Source organism: Cetorhinus maximus, chromosome 22 (genome assembly GCF_964194155.1).
Source record: "Cetorhinus maximus chromosome 22, sCetMax3.hap1.1, whole genome shotgun sequence".
NCBI lineage: Eukaryota > Metazoa > Chordata > Chondrichthyes > Lamniformes > Cetorhinidae > Cetorhinus > Cetorhinus maximus.
The window spans coordinates 65,593,368-65,607,196 of NC_135900.1; the positions used below are offsets into that span (position 1 = coordinate 65,593,368).

Below are 13,829 nucleotides of genomic sequence, written 5' to 3' on the forward strand. Positions count from 1 at the left end.
ACCTCCTCCCAGGCACGTTTCATCATGTGGTAGTGGTTGGGGGCGGGGGGGGGAGCCCTCCTCCTCCCATCCTGGGGAACCAGCACCTCCTGCCGTGCTGCCACCTCGTCAAGGAGGGCAGCAAGGCAGTCATCCCAAAAACGAGGGGCACACTGGTCCCCCCACCCTACCCTCTGGCCTGGCCTGCCCCGAAGGGCTAGCCTCTGGCCTGGCCTGCCCCAATGGCCTACCCTCCGGACTTGCATGACCTTTTTTTCCCCTTTACACAGCCCTTCGCCCAGCTGTGGCGAGCAGCCTTTCTGAGACTGCAAGGGTCTTCCTTTATATAGGCCGCCGAGTCGCCATTGGACCCGCAGCCTGAGCATGCCCACTGCCGCCCGCCCACTCCCGCTATGCACGGGAGTTGTGAAGTATGCTGGGTGGGCCCTAATTGGCCCACCCACTCCACCCCTCCGCCAACCAGAAAATTCAGCTCACTGTTTCTGAACTTCACCTGGCAAGGTGACACATTTCACCTCTCCTTTAAGAACAATCTAGTCTGGTTTATTTCAAAATGCAAATGTTCCCTTGACACCTATGTTTCTAAACTTCCCCATGTTTAATTAATTAGCATTTCAAACCTACCGCCTCTTCTTAGATTGAAGCACCCAGACTAGCTGCCTCTGATTCACACACACACACACTTCCAGACAAATCTTTGTACAACTCATTAGCTCCTTGAGGCAGCTCTGTGCCCTCAGGGAGCTTTCAGCACGTGCTCCCCTGTGCATGTGCAGACTTACGTGCTCACCCTCCTCCTCCCGCCCATACCCTGGCAGCGCTAAACGTTTCAGCATGCCTTTCACATTGGCTGGCCTTTAACTGGGGTCAAAGATAATGGCATTTGTCTTTCCAGTGTTCAGTTGGAAGGGGCTTTTTAACTCGGTGTCAGTCAAGCAGTTTGACGGCATAGCAGTGGTTACAAGATTAACGGAAGTCGTGGAGAGGAAGAGCTGGTTGTCGTCAGCATATATATATGAAAGTTGACCAGTTTCTCATCAATGAATACACGTGATGGAGAGATAACGGAAGGAGTGATTTTTCTTTACTTAAGTGAATAATCTTGGAGTAATACTCATTGGCTAAGGAGAGGGAGACACAGTAGAACAATATGCTCAAACTAGATTTGGCTAGAAAAACCATTTATGCACCAAGTGTGTTTGAGTTTTCAGCCCAGAAATTTAAAGGAACAAAGGCTGAAATTGTACTGAAACAAGAATTATGGGTAATGCCAATTAATTTGGTAGGAGCAAAAGCAAAGGAAAAAGAGTAATTGAGGAGATCAATAATGGCATAAGTGCTGTGAGACAAAGGATTGTCAAAGATCATCTTATTGATGAAGGCCTTGGGGGTGGAGGGATCTTGTAAGGTCAACTGTTGGATGTAGGTAGGAATGTTTATGTGAAGAAAGAAATTTAGAAATAACAATAGAGTACAGAAATTGAAAGAGAGGGGACAGGAGGTAAGGAGTTTAGATGTAGATTGAAATCATTAAGGATGAGGAGTCACTCATTCCCGAGACTAAGAGAGGATATCTTGACAATGGCGTTATGGGGCTCAGGAGGGTGGCATCCAATAATTTTAAGTGAGACTCAGAAAGAATGGAATATACCTATTTACTCAGAAGAGGAGAACATGCTACAAAAATTAGGAAAATATTTATCTGGGACTTAGTAAGAGCTAGGCCACAAGCTGAATAAAAATTTGAAGAATGCAATTGGGGTATCCCAGTGTTTGTGCTGTGTGCCCACACAAAGAACTGGACTGAGATTTGTAACACCCAAAAATCAACCCAAATTTAAACTCCTTTAGGTGGTGGTAAGTTACTTAGGCTTATAGTCATTTGGTTTTACAGAACTTGAGTATTGCTGAAAATCAAGAGACTTCATTGTCGAAGTTTTTCATCTTGCACTCACCAGGACAATTAGCAAGAAAATGTGAAACAAGAATTTATACTATGAGAAGAGAGTGCTGATTGGTTGGCAAGTGGACTCGGATTGGTAGAGTCGTTGCCATGGAGAATATACCAGTTGATGGTGACTGACAGTTAACTGCCAAGCATTGTTTGAAATTTAAAGCAGGCAGCTTGATCTGATTGGTCAAGACATTGCCCTGGGGAATGAACCAGCGAATGGCTGTCACTTATTTTGTTTAGCTGAAACAGACACAATGTGCGTACATGTTATTTCCGTCTCTGTCCACAAAGAACAGGGCTCTGTATATTAATATATGTAGGCTCAAATGCGACACACTGCGAGCCCAACTGACTATCTTAAATTGGTTGTCAGCGTAGTTCTTAGCAGATTGAGGATTATTTAGCAAATGTTGTCTAACCGTGGAAACACATTTACTGCTGGACGCTGTGTTTTGAGTTTTGCAAGCATGGCTGGTTTGGTACCGTCTGTACCTTGCCCATTGCGAACAGTGGAAGGAACATGTTGTTTGACATGATCTGCCAGTCTTTGCGACCTACGGCCTACATACCTAGCATCACACTGGCACTGAAAGCAAGCTAAAAAAACGCTTTCCCGACTTGTGAAAGTGCAATGAGCTGCCCTGTGATATAAATGTGACTGGGTTCATCCTCATAGCTTGCTGCGTCCGTGTATGTATAGGCTGCCCAAAACACACCAAAAGTGATTTCCCGTTTACGCCCTATCAATGACCGGTTCTGCACAACGTGAATTGGCCGAATGGTTGGGCGAATTGTTACAACCAGTTTTGAGCATGTTTTCCAGATACATGTTGAAGGATTCCTTCACATTTGCGACGATCATACAGGAGTTGCACATCAATAGCAATGCTGTGTCCATGTGCTCATTAGACATTGCTAGCCTATTCACCAATGTTCCACTTAAGGAAACCATATGTATTTGGACTGCAGCATTATATCATGGCGATCTAGACACACAACCATTGCATGAATCAATATTCAATGAGCTTAGGAACTTGGCAACTCGTGCAGTTGAGTTCATCTTTAATGACACTACATATGCCCAAATAGATGCTGTTGCCATGGGATCCCCTCTAGGCCGAGCTCTAGCAAACATCTTTGTTGGGTTCCATGAGAAATGTGTATTTGATGGAATGACACCTAACCTCCTACCCCTTGCATATTTCCGATATGTGGATGATACGTTTGATATATTTAAATCCGCAGTTGCATGTAATAATTTCTTTGCATGTATTAATGGGCTCCATCCTGCGCTCAAATTCAAATTTGAAATGGAGCAGTTAAATTAACTCCTTTTATCTGGCCTAATAGTTGCGAAATCTGCCGGGGGGTGGGGGTTCTCTACCACAAGCCTACCTTCACAGGTTAAATACACACGTCTTAGGGAAGAATTTTCCGGTCGGTGAGCGGGCGGTGGGGCCCACTCGCTGACACGTAAAATAATGCGCAGTGACGTCGGGCGGGTGTCCCAACGTCACCTCGCGTCATTTAGGTTTTCAGTTCGGCAGGTGCGCAACCAACTCGGCTGCGCACCCGCTGAACCGTCAAAGACCTATTAAGGCCTGTTAAAACTAATTAAAACAGTTAAATGAGCTGCCCTGTCCAACCTTACGATTGGCGGGCAGGCGAAGAGCCCAGGCGGCCTTCGCATTTTTCATGAAACCTCATCCACAGGCGGGATGAGGTTTCATGAAGTGTTTTAAAATTCAATAAAAATTATTTAGAAAGTTCATTGACACGTCCCAGCTCATGTGACACTGTCATGATGTGACATGTTTTAAAAGTTTTTTCCCCCTTATTTAAATTTTAAAACCTTAAACTGATCTCCCTGAGGCCCCAACTCAGGGAATCCCCCCTGCCTGCACAGAGAGTGCTCAGCGCTTCCGGGTGAGCATCACGTTGGGTGGGCCTTTACTGGCAAAATGGCGGCACGGACCCGATCGGGGGCGCTGATCAGCTCCCACCTGCCCCCGTACAACACCCCCAACAGGGGGAAAATTCAGTCCTTACAGTTCTAAGTGCTGTAAGATTGGCCTTATCGCCAGCCTTGTAAATAGGGCCTCAGTCATTTGCTCACCATGTGAGCTTGATACTGAAATAGGGCGCATCAAAGCCATCCTGTGGGATAATGGCTAATCTGATCATATTATTTCATGCAGCATATCGTGCAAACTCATGAACTGGCTTAAGGCCATCATTTTTGGCCCCGAAAAGTGCCCAGTCTACCTCAGATTACCCTGGAAGGGTAAGGTATCTCAAAGATTTGAGTAACAGGTGAAGCTAGCTGTTTCACTCTGTTACTCTACAGTAGCAACACGAGTGGCATTAACCACTAACAGGATGCTACCATCAAGCCAAAAAGATGTTCTGTAACATAAATGAGCAATGTGGTATCTGAATTTCAGCGCCAGTGTGGTGCTAGGTATGTAGGCCATAAATCCCAAAGACTGGCAGATCGTATCAACCAGCATGTCCCTTCCGCTGTTCACAATGGGCAAGATACAGACCGTACCCAACCAGCCTTTGCTTGCAAAACCCAAAACAGTGTCCAACATTAGATGTGACTCCGCGATTGGACAACATTGGCTAAATAATCCTGTGTGCTAAGAATTTTGCTGCCAATCAATTTAAAATTGTCAGTCAGGCTCGCAGTGTGGCACATTTACATGTGCTGAAAGCTATGCATATTAATACACAGGGGCCCTTTTCTTTGCAGACTGAAAGAACATGTACATACACTGTGCCTGTTTCAGCTAAACAAAATAAGCGACAGCCATTTGCTGGTTCATTCCTCAGGGCAATGTCTTGACCAAAGTCAAGCTCCTGGTTTAAATTTCAAACAATGCTTGGCAGTTAACCATCAGTCATCATCAACTGGTGCATTCTCCATGGCAATGCCTCTACCAATTCGAGTCCACCTGCCAATTAATCAGCACTCTCTTCTCATACAGTATAAATCGTTGTTTCCCCTGACATTGGCATTTTCTTGCGAATTGTCCTGACGAGTGCAAGATGAAAAGCTTCCACAAAAAAGTCTCTTTTTTTCAGCAATACCTAGACTTAGTTCTCCGGTCCCATGTGGGACAATGGGCAGCAAGACTCTACCACCGGTCCATTACAATTTCTTTTGCCTAAGCCCAGGTGATGTTCCACTATTGAAGGTCCTCCTTAAATGTACTTCACTCGGTCTTCTTTGGCTGGCCCCATCATCTTTTTCCATCTGGTGTTTTCCATTCTATTGCCACTCTGGTGGGGTGTAGGTCTGGGAGGCGAAATATGTCAGGCAGTCTCAGTTGTCTCTTTGTCATGATGCTCTGCTGGTGCATTTGACCAGCTCTCTGTAACACTTTGTCGTTGGTGATGTTGTTTCTCCATGTGATGCCCGGCATCTTAGGCTGGCAATGCTGGTGAAAGACTGTGTCACCGTCAACATGACACCTTTGCTGTTCTCTTCCGTGTCTCGCTGGCATAAATTGCAGTTGGCACTACTATGAACATGTAGAGTTGCAGCTGCATGCAGCGTTGATGGTGTTGGATGCCCAGACTATGCAGAGCCACTGGAAGACTGATGCTGCTTTGCCAATTATTGTGTGGGTGTCAATCTTTACATCACCCTTCCCAGAGATGTCACTTCCTAGACGGGGAAGTGGTTGTATTGCTCGATGGTGATGGCAGGACAGTCCAGCCATCACTGCCTTGGTCTCCCACAGCTGATGCGTGAACCAACCTCTGCGCCACTACTCTCAAGACTGGTGATCATGTCTTGAAGCACACGCAATTCTTTGGCCAGCAAGGTGATGTTGTCTGCGAAATCTAGGTCCATCAACCACTTGTGTTACCATGGCGTACCAAAGTCTAAACCCAACACTGCTTCCTTATGATGAAATCAATAACCAAGAGGAAAAGGAATGAGGAGAGCATGCAGCCTTGCTATATACCTGTGATGAGGTTGAAGGAGACGGTGGTCTTGACACAGCAGCTGGAATCGCAGTACAAGGCTTTGAAGATTTTAATATATCACTCCAGGATGCCCTACTGTCTTATGATGTACTAGTGTGACTGCTGACGGATGCTATCGAAAGCCTTCTTGAAATTAATGAAGTTGAAAACATGTGGCTTCTGATACTCGAGGCTCTGCTCTATAATGTTCTTGAGGGTAAAGATCAGCTCATTGCATGATCTGCGCCCCGGAAATCTGTCTGCTCTTCGCAAAGGGTACTGTCTACTTCTGCTTTTAATCTATTGAGGAGCACCATGCTGAAGACCTTGCCAGGTAATGACAGCAATGTTATGCCCCACCAGTTGTTGCAATTGCTGAAGTTCCCTTTCTTTATCAGTTTGATGGTTACTCCTTGCTTCCAGTCATCCTGGATGTCCTCCACAGTCCAGATCTTGTTGAACAGGTCCTTGATCTCTCTTGTGACAGTGTTCTGCCATGTTTTAATAACTGTGCTGGTATCTCATTGATCACAGGTGCCTTGTTGTTCTTCAGGCTTTTGATTGCTCTTTGGACCTCTGATCTGGCAATTTCTCCCAGGTTGACATTCATCTGTTGAGGTGTGGTGCTGTTGTCAAACTCGAAAGTGGAGCTGGGGCTGGGCTGCTTGAGGATCTCCTTAAAATGTTCCACCCACCTTGCCTCCAGCTCATCTGTTAATAGCGTCCTACTGTCCTTGCTCTTGATTGGTACAGTGGTGTTGCTTCTTGCGCTAGTCAGTTGCCATACGATCCTGCACAGCTTCTTGGAGTCATTCTGATTTGCTGCTTCTTGTGCCTCCCTGCCATTGAACTTTATCCATCTTTATTTGCCTCTTCTGCATCTTTTTTTCACAGAGTTATCCAGTCTTCTGTACTTCTCATTGTCTTCGCGTCTTTGTTCAATGTTCCTTTCTTGGTCTCGCTTTCTCTTTTCCAGCTTTCTTTCATCAATCAACTTCCACATTGGGTCAGTGATCCAGCATTTTTTGGTTCCTCTCCTTTGCCTGATGGTGACTTATGCACTTTCTTTAATCCCTCTTTTGAAGGTTTCCTATTGATCCTCAGTGCTGCCCAACTTCAGTAATTCTTTGAATCTGTTGGACAGGGCCAGCTGGAAACTGACATGTCCTTGTCCTTCAGTTTCTCTGTTGCATTTGGCCTTTGTGACTTGGTGGTCATTGCCTTCTTCAGCTTCAGGTGGATCAAATCCTACATCAGCATCTCAAAATGTCTGGACATGTTGTAGGAGTGTCCTCCTTCTGTTGCTGATGCATATACAGTTAATCTTATTCAGGGTGTTAACATCTGGAGACTTCCATGTCTTTTTGTAGATGTCCTTGTGGTTGAAGGAGGTATTCCCAATGCTGAGCCCATTGTTGTTGCAGAAGACCAGCAGTAGCTCCCCATTTCTGTTGAGCATGCTTGCTGACCCATGGGGCCTGATCATACTGTTCAGTGCTTGCCAGTTGCCATTGAAATTAGCACTGAGGTCACCAATCAGTAGCTTGATATCACAGCTGGGTACCTCGTCCAGCATGTCCTGCATTTGGCAGCTGGATTCATCTTTCTCCTCCTCTGTGTCTGTTTCTGTTGGTGCAAGAACTTGCATGACAGTGACTTTGGTGTGCCTTGTATGGAATCTGGTAGTGATAGTGTGCTGATTTACTGGCTTCCATCCACTAATCTTTGTTGAGTATGAGGCCAACTCCGTGAGTGTGGTGTTTTTCTTGTCTGAGGTACAGGATCATCGCACTCTCACTGCTGATTCATCCTTGGCTTGTCCACCGCATCTCGCTGATGTCCAAGGTGTCAAGTTGATAGGTTCTCATTTCTTGCAGCACCCTGGGACATCTTCCCGCATTGGAAGTGTGTTCGGACGTTCCAGGTGTCGATTCTGGTGATGGGTTTTGGCATTAAAGATTGGGCTTGTCAAGGATTAGACATCCTTTAGGCTTTCATCCAATCCAGTCATATTTACATCATGTTCCGTCCTCTCTTTGCCAGGGTTTGCCGATATGGCTACTTCTTTCTGATTCTGTGACAGTGATAGGTTTTTAAAGGATGAGGGTGCTAGACCTCCTCCTTTCTCAACCAGGCTTGGGACTGGCTTTGGCAGTGGTGCTAAGCTATCAAAAACTTGTCTTGCAAACACATATAAAACTTTATATAACTAATTCCGAGCAACATAAAATCAGAACGAATTTTGTAGCAGATACTATTAATTGGCCTTACTTACAACAGTATCACATTCAGGCATTTCCAGTTCTGGAATCTGCTGCTGTTCAGAACACCAGTCATTTACACCTTCTTTGTTCAGGTTATCAGAAGTTTTGCTGGATTTTTCAAAGCTCTAATGAAATAAAGAAATATTTTACTTCTAAATCTCAAACTTCAGCTCTATTTGGTGTACTCTCCCTCCCCACCTTCAAAGGAACCCTTAAATTATGGGCGGTAAGGCAAAGGTTAGGCCGTTTCATTATTGCCAAGAATTGTAATTGCTTATTCTACAAGAGTAAATAATGCATCATTTAAATCAGGTTTGTCCAACCATTTCACTTTGGGGGGGCGGGGGGCTACATTTCCATTTTCTTTTCACTCAAGGGGCTGATGAACAAACTTCAGAAAGATAAGGTTTAGCACAACGTGAATTTCAAAATAAAGTTGAAGTATGAAGAAACAAAACAACTTGCTGAGCAAAAATAAAGCAATGTCAAAGTAATAAATTGATCATTTAAAAAAGTAATTAATTAAAGATCACTATGAAAGTGTGAGAGGGACAGAGTCTGTTTGTCTGGCTCATTCCCCATCTCTTGATGCTCACTCACTCACCCTCACCCATCGTGAGAGTGGGTGTGATTGTGAGAGAGGGTGTGGGTGAGTGGAAATGCTGAGACTGAGAGTGAGCCTGACGCACACTCTCTCCCCCACATTTCTAGTGAGTCTTTTCATCCCCCACACCCCACCCACACCATCACATCTAGCCTCTTCCATCCAGCAGTGAGTCCATCCCTCCTCCAGCCTGGTCCAGCACTGAGCAAGTCTCTCCCTTCCCCACCTGGCACAGCCGGAGTGAGTCTCTCCCTCTACACCCAGTCCAGCATGGCAGAGCAGCCTCTCTCTCTCTCTTCTCGCCACCCCCACCCCTGTCGAACTTCTCTGAAGCTCACTCGCTGCCACCAGTGTTGCTGTTCCTCCAATCACAGACTGCTCACCTCCCACATTTGCTGCAGAGAGTGAGCCAACAGCAGCAAACACAGGAGAGGAACAGTGTGATTGGAAGAGCAGTTTCTTTCAGGATCTTGCACTACGCTTACCAACATTTGAAAACTACCATTTGGCCTGCAGGCTTGCGTTGGGTAAGCCTAACTTAAATGAATGCCATTCGTGTTTATTGGTTAAGATTTTCTAATATTTAGTTTTGGATTCTAAAACTGATAACTGGTTTGTCCCAATAGCAGAATCTCGTCAAAACTTTCAAGTAAACTTACCAGAGAAGTTTTATTCTCCTGCTAAATAGTAAAAGCAAGCTTCTATAAATTGTAACTCTGCCTTTAAACAGTTTATTTTTATTTAAGCAATAAGAATACAGAAACGACACATCCAACATTTTTGAAATATTTGAATCAACGCTCTTTGAGTGTTAAATTGGCATTTGTTTCTTTTCTGATTAGTGCTCCAAGAATAAATAATAAGATGCAGTAAAAGCTCTGGAAACCAAGTGTTTCCCTCATCCAAATTGGAGGTGCCCTGTAGGCTACAGCTGTTTTTATATTGGTCTTTGACAACTGGGTCCCATGGGATGGGTCTTGTCCAATCAGTGGCCATGTCAAAAACAGAACTTTTGTTAAAATTGCTAGCCAGGAAAATATATATAGTTTTGGTAAACTGTTTTTTCCCTGACTGTTGTTGATCTTTTTGGAGCTGATAAAATGTTGCTGTGGTGCAGCCATCCATTTTAGTTTACGATTAATATAATGTTACTCTTAAGGAGATCTTTGGTCAAAAACCTGGTTGTGCAATTTTTGGAATGCTGCGCAGCCATAGTTGAATCTGTGCTAGATTTCCTCTTCGATGGTGACCTTTTGAGAAAGATAGTTGCTGAGATATAGGAAATGCTCAACAACTTAAAGCCAGGTTTTGTTGCTAGGTTTCTCAATAAGGTTCTCAATTACTCTTTGGGAGCCTGACTTAAATATGTTAGTAAAATGCTCTGCCTCTCTAAGATGGAATATTTGCAAGCCATGTTCCCCACACTAAAAATGACAGGACGTATGTACACTCTAGGATAGATACCAATATTCTATAGTGTTAGAAGTTAGGACTGCCTTCCTTGGACAAAAGAAGGCTGAGAGGAGATCTGATAGAGGTATTCAAAATCATGAGGAGTCTGGACAGAGCAGATAGGGAGAAACTTGCGAAAGGATCAAGAATGAGAAAGCACAGTTTTAAAGCGTTTAGTAGAAGAAGCAAAAGTGATATGAGAAAACATTTTTTGCACACTGTGGGTGGTTAGGGACTGGAATGCACTGCCTGAGAGTCTGGTGGAGGCAGGTTCAATTGAAGCATTCAAAAGGAAATTAGACTGACATCTGAAAAGAAAGAATATTCAGGATTACAGAGAAAAGATGAGGAAATGGAGCTAGTTGAGTTGTTCAATTGGCGAGCTGCTGCAGACATGATGGGCCAAATGGCCTCCATCTGCACTGTAACAATTCTGTGGTTCTGTCTCTCCCACCAATAACAATAACAATAACTGGAGATGTAGGTACTTGTCCAGGGGAGGGTTTTGGTCTTAGTGATGTTGAGTGAGACATCAATTGTTTTGTATTCAGAGTTGAAGAGGTTGAGGGTGATCTGAATATCGCAACTACAACCACAACTACACAGTTGTCAGCATATTGTGAGTCATGGGTATGCTGGAGGGTCACCTTAGTCTTGGCTTTCAGCATTGAGGTTTAAAAAGTTCCCATTGAGATGAAACTCAATCATGACCTCTTGTGGAAGTAGGTCACAAACAAATTCCAGACCAGGTGGAGGGAGATAGTGAAGAGAGTTGGTGCAATCACACAGACTTGCTTGACTCCCATTCAGATACGAAAGGCCTCAGTTTCCAATCCATTGCAAAGGACAGTTGCTGTCATACTGTCATGCAAGAGTCGCAGGATAGTAACAAATTTTGCTGGACATCCAAGTTTCTGGAGGGCTTTCCAAAGGGTTTCATGGTTGATGGAGTCAAAGGCCTTTGACAGGTCAATAAATGCCATGTAGGGCTCTTTTTGCTGTTCCAGACATTTTTCTTGGACTTGACAAAGATCGTGTCTGTGATTTCCCTGGATAGCCGGACACCACATTGGGTCTCTGGAATTATGTCTTTGCTGATGGGTCAAAGGCAGTTCAGGAAGATTTGTGCGAGAATCTCCCCCACAGTGGGCAGAAGGGATATGTCTCTAAAGTTCCCACAAATTGATTTATCACCCTTTTTGAAAAGTGAATCAATGATGGCTTTGTGGAAGTTAGGAGGTAGTACCTCTTCTTCCAGATTTTTGTAAAAAGCTCTGAGTGTTTGGCCACTAGTTTTGTAGGTCTCTGCGGGAATGTTGTCCAGACCACATGCCTTGTTATTCTACATCTTTTGTTTCCCAGCAAGTGTTGGCAAGATACCCAAATTTTATCTCCCAAGCTATTGGGGGATTCTGTTGATGGTTTTCCCTGATACTTTAGGCTTTAGTCTATAACGCTGTCGTTGTCACCATCCATCTCTATGGTAGTAAGACTTGGGTCAGCAACAGCACCTCCGGGTGCTTGAGAATTTCCACCAGCTAGACTAGTGTCTCTACAGGATACTCAAAGTCAAATGAGAAATCAGGCAAACAAGCTTCAGCATCTTCACCAAAGGTCCTTCCTTCAGCATTGCAACCATGATTATGCAAAATCAGCCCTCCACTGGTCTGGACCCTACATCCACATGCCAAATAATCGGCTTCCAAAGCAGATCCTCTTTTCACAACTTAAGGATGGCATCAGATCTCAAGGAGGACAGAGAAAATATTTTATGGACACCATGAACGCCTCATTGAACAGGGGACAAATTGACATTGGTGTTTGGCGGGAGAGGAAAGAGAGAGAGAAAGAGAGAGAGAAGAAAGAGAAAAGAAAGAAAACAGAACCTTGGCTCAAGAACCCTCCTTCCTCAGGGCAACTCTTCTCCCCTTTGCCCAAAGGAGATCAGGAATGGTCTGCTGAGTCACCAGAGGGGACACAAATCATGAAGTCTGGCAGACACCATCCTCGTTGAGGGACTGAGGCAATGACGATTGTTGCTTCCATTTCATAATACAGTGATGTAGAAATTAAAAGAGTATGCTAGATTTCTGATGAATAGAATGTAATATTAATTGCAGAATTATATTTGATGATTAATTATATGGATGTTTGTTACTTTGCACAGAATAAATTACCTGATAGATATCCCGTAAATTACATTGCAGCAGCATTCTTTTAGGGTAATCATCAAAATGATCTAAGCATGAAAATGAGCTGACCTTTGAAGTAGCTGATGGCACTGAACCAGATGGAGATGCATCTCTTGAAGGGGTCAAAGAGGAAACAGAAGATCTTTCTCTATCTGTGAATACAAAAACAAAATGAGATAAATGTTTAATTCCAGATTATATCTTTAAACACAAGATGTCGAAAGTTTATTTGGTAAAGTTCTTTTTGCCAAAAGATTGTTACTTTTCCTAATTTAATTATCCTCAGTTATGCCATATTGATTCAGCGTTTCAATATCAGTAGTAACTTGTGAGGATGAGGCCAGAACTCATGCAGATTGTGTGAACTTAATGGCTCAGATTTTGAGGTGGTAATGAAAGCAAAACTGTCAGCATTTACAGTCGTTCTTCCATGAAACTGACAGCAACTTTGGGAGTCCACAAAATAACACAGAAATCCAGATTTCCAGCCAATGATTCTATGCTTCTCTGGAGGCTGCACTGTTGAGGTCCCGCAACAGAATGTAATCCCTAAGCAATCAGCGAATTGATGAAAACTTATACGCTGCGAGTTTCACAGTAAAATACCCTTGAAAAAGTTATAACTTGTTGAATGAGATGCAATTGAAATTTTACATATGAACAAGGAGCAGTAGGCCATTCAGCCCCTTGAACCTGATCTGTCATTTAATAAGATCATGGCTGATCTGATAGTAACCTGGGGCAGAATTTTCTCGTCGGCATACGGGGGCGGGCCCCGCAAGCCGACACGTAAAATGATGTGCGGTGATGTCTGACGTGCGTCCTGACGTAATCGCGCGCCATTCCGATCTGTCGTTCGGTGGGCTGGCGCCGGAGTTGGCTGTGCGCCCACCAAACTGTCAAAGGCCTGTTAAGGCCATTAATAAGCCAAATTAGATCGTTGACAGGCCGCCCTTCCAACTTTAAGGTTGGCGGGGGGGCAGGTGAAGAGCCCAAGTGGTCTTCGCATTTTTCATGGAACCTCATCCATGGGCGGGATGAGGTTTCATGAAGGTTTTATTAAATTAATAAATAAATTGTGCTCACTTCATAAACATGTCCTAGCTCATGTGACACTGGCACATGGGGGCACATGTCTGAATATTTTTTTTCTCTCTTTATTTCAAAGTTTAAATATGAACTTAATTTCCCTGAGGCAGCGCCATACCTTGGAGATTTTTGCGCACGAGTGAAAGAGCGCAGGCCCCAACTCTCCTTCCTCCCCCTGCCAGCACAGTTAGCGCTGAGCGCTACTGGACATGTGTCACGCTGCGTGGGCCTTGGCCCACCCACACAAAATGGCAGTGCACAGCCGATCGCGGGCGGCAATTGGCTCCGCGGCTGCC

At 44.4% G+C, this 13,829-nt stretch overlaps 1 protein-coding gene across 5 annotated transcripts in view; it reads right to left on the reverse strand.

Moving 5' to 3' along the window:
• The window catches only part of pphln1 (periphilin 1), a 207,829-nt gene that overhangs the window by 66,157 nt on the left and 127,843 nt on the right, over positions 1–13,829 (reverse strand). For all 5 annotated transcript variants that reach the window (XM_078568452.1, XM_078568455.1, XM_078568456.1 and 2 more), the window contains 2 exons: positions 12,514–12,596; positions 8,208–8,321 (listed from right to left, as the gene is read on the reverse strand). In XM_078568452.1, coding sequence (XP_078424578.1) covers positions 8,208–8,321; positions 12,514–12,596 — 197 coding nt within the window. The remainder of the gene's footprint in view (positions 1–8,207; positions 8,322–12,513; positions 12,597–13,829) is intronic.